Consider the following 1,629-nt stretch of genomic DNA (forward strand, 5'->3'; position numbering starts at 1 on the left):
CACACACACACACACACACACACACACACACACACACACACACACACGCAGATAATTGTGGTAGTAGCTGAGAGTCGTCCCCAGCACACACTCCAGGTGCCGACTGGTCGGAGAAGCTGCGAGGCGGCGGGCGATCAGCTTCCTGAAGTTTCTGTTTCTGACCCGTTCTTCATAACGAGGCGCAGATGAAGCGACGTGTCCTGTCTGAGGTCCAGTTAACGGTCTGAACCGTCCCGGTGGTGGAAGACCAGCCCGTTTGGACCTTTTGACTGAAAAGTTGCTGTTTAAACCGTTAAACTTGAGATCCGTGTGGCTCCGGGGTCACAGGAAGCTCCGTTTGTTCTTGTGGACCGACTGGACCCTCTGCTTCCTGTTCCAGGGTCAGTGCGGGTCCTGCTGGGCCTTCAGCACCACCGGAGCCCTGGAGGGCCAGGAGTTCAGGAAGACCGGTAAGCTGGTGTCGCTGAGTGAGCAGAACCTGGTGGACTGCTCCAGACCCGAGGGCAACGAGGGCTGCAACGGAGGCCTGATGGACCAGGCCTTCCAGTACGTCAAGGACAACCAGGGTCTGGACTCTGAGGACTCCTACCCCTACCTGGGAACCGTACGTAACCCGAGCCCAGAGGTTTTTGTAAAGGTCCTACAGGGTTGCCATGACAACGATTTCTGTCTTTCAGGACGACCAGCCGTGCCACTACGACCCAAAGTTTAACTCCGCCAACGACACCGGGTTTGTGGACGTCCCCAGCGGCAACGAGCGCGCGCTGATGAAGGCCGTGGCTGCGGTGGGACCGGTTTCCGTCGCCATCGACGCCGGGCACCAGTCCTTCCAGTTCTATCAGTCCGGTCAGTTCTACATCCCATTACACTCAAACGGGGTTTAAACCCAAGAACGGGGTTCATGTTTCAGAAATGTTGATTTAAAAAGAGTTGAACCTCAAAAAGAAGAAAACAACTAAAGTTTATTAAAAACTGGACATGGTGTGTCCAAATCTAAACGTTTCTGACTTTAAATAAAAGTTATAAACCAAGAATAAAATGTTTTAAAAGGACAAAAATTCTCCTCCGACCTCCCGATCCGAACCCGGTTTTGCTCATCTCGACCTGGTTCTGGTGTTTCAGGGATCTACTACGAGTCTGAGTGCAGCAGCGAGGAACTGGACCACGGCGTGCTGGTGGTGGGCTACGGCTTCCAGGGAGAAGACGTGGACGGCAAGAAATACTGGATCGTCAAGAACAGGTGAGGGACTGGTGCCGGTCAAGTCCCGGGTCTGAGGACGGAACAGCCTGGTCTCAGATCTAACCTCGGATTGAGCTGAAAAATGAATTTAATTCATTTTTACAAGTTTTTCTGAAGAGCTGATCAGTGAAAGTGGACTGTGCTGACCTGTTTTCAGTCACTTTAGCTGTTACTGTGGGCCAGCTGGCCCTGCTTTAGCTGTTTCTGTGGGTCAACAGGCCCTGCTTTAGCTGTTTCTGCCCTGCTTTAGCTGTTTCTGTGGGTCAACAGGCCCTGCTTTAGCTGTTTCTGCCCTGCTTTAGCTGTTTCTGTGGGTCAACAGGCCCTGCTTTAGCTGTTTCTGCCCTGCTTTAGCTGTTTCTGTGGGTCAACAGGCCCTGCTTTAGCTG

General features: G+C 52.7%; 1 protein-coding gene across 2 annotated transcripts in view; it reads left to right on the forward strand.

Annotated features, from left to right (window-relative positions):
- LOC119413733 (procathepsin L) overlaps positions 1-1,240 on the forward strand; it is a gene marked incomplete at its 3' end in the record, with an annotated part of 4,282 nt that extends 3,042 nt beyond the window's left edge. For both annotated transcript variants that reach the window (XM_037680788.1, XM_037680789.1), the window contains 3 exon segments: positions 380-604; positions 678-846; positions 1,123-1,240. In XM_037680788.1, the coding sequence (XP_037536716.1) occupies positions 380-604; positions 678-846; positions 1,123-1,240 (512 nt within the window).
- Between the last annotated feature and the right edge of the window lie 389 nt (positions 1,241-1,629).

Source organism: Nematolebias whitei, chromosome 8, assembly GCF_014905685.2.
Source record: "Nematolebias whitei isolate Nwh7 chromosome 8, NemWhi1, whole genome shotgun sequence".
Classification (NCBI taxonomy): domain Eukaryota; kingdom Metazoa; phylum Chordata; class Actinopteri; order Cyprinodontiformes; family Rivulidae; genus Nematolebias; species Nematolebias whitei.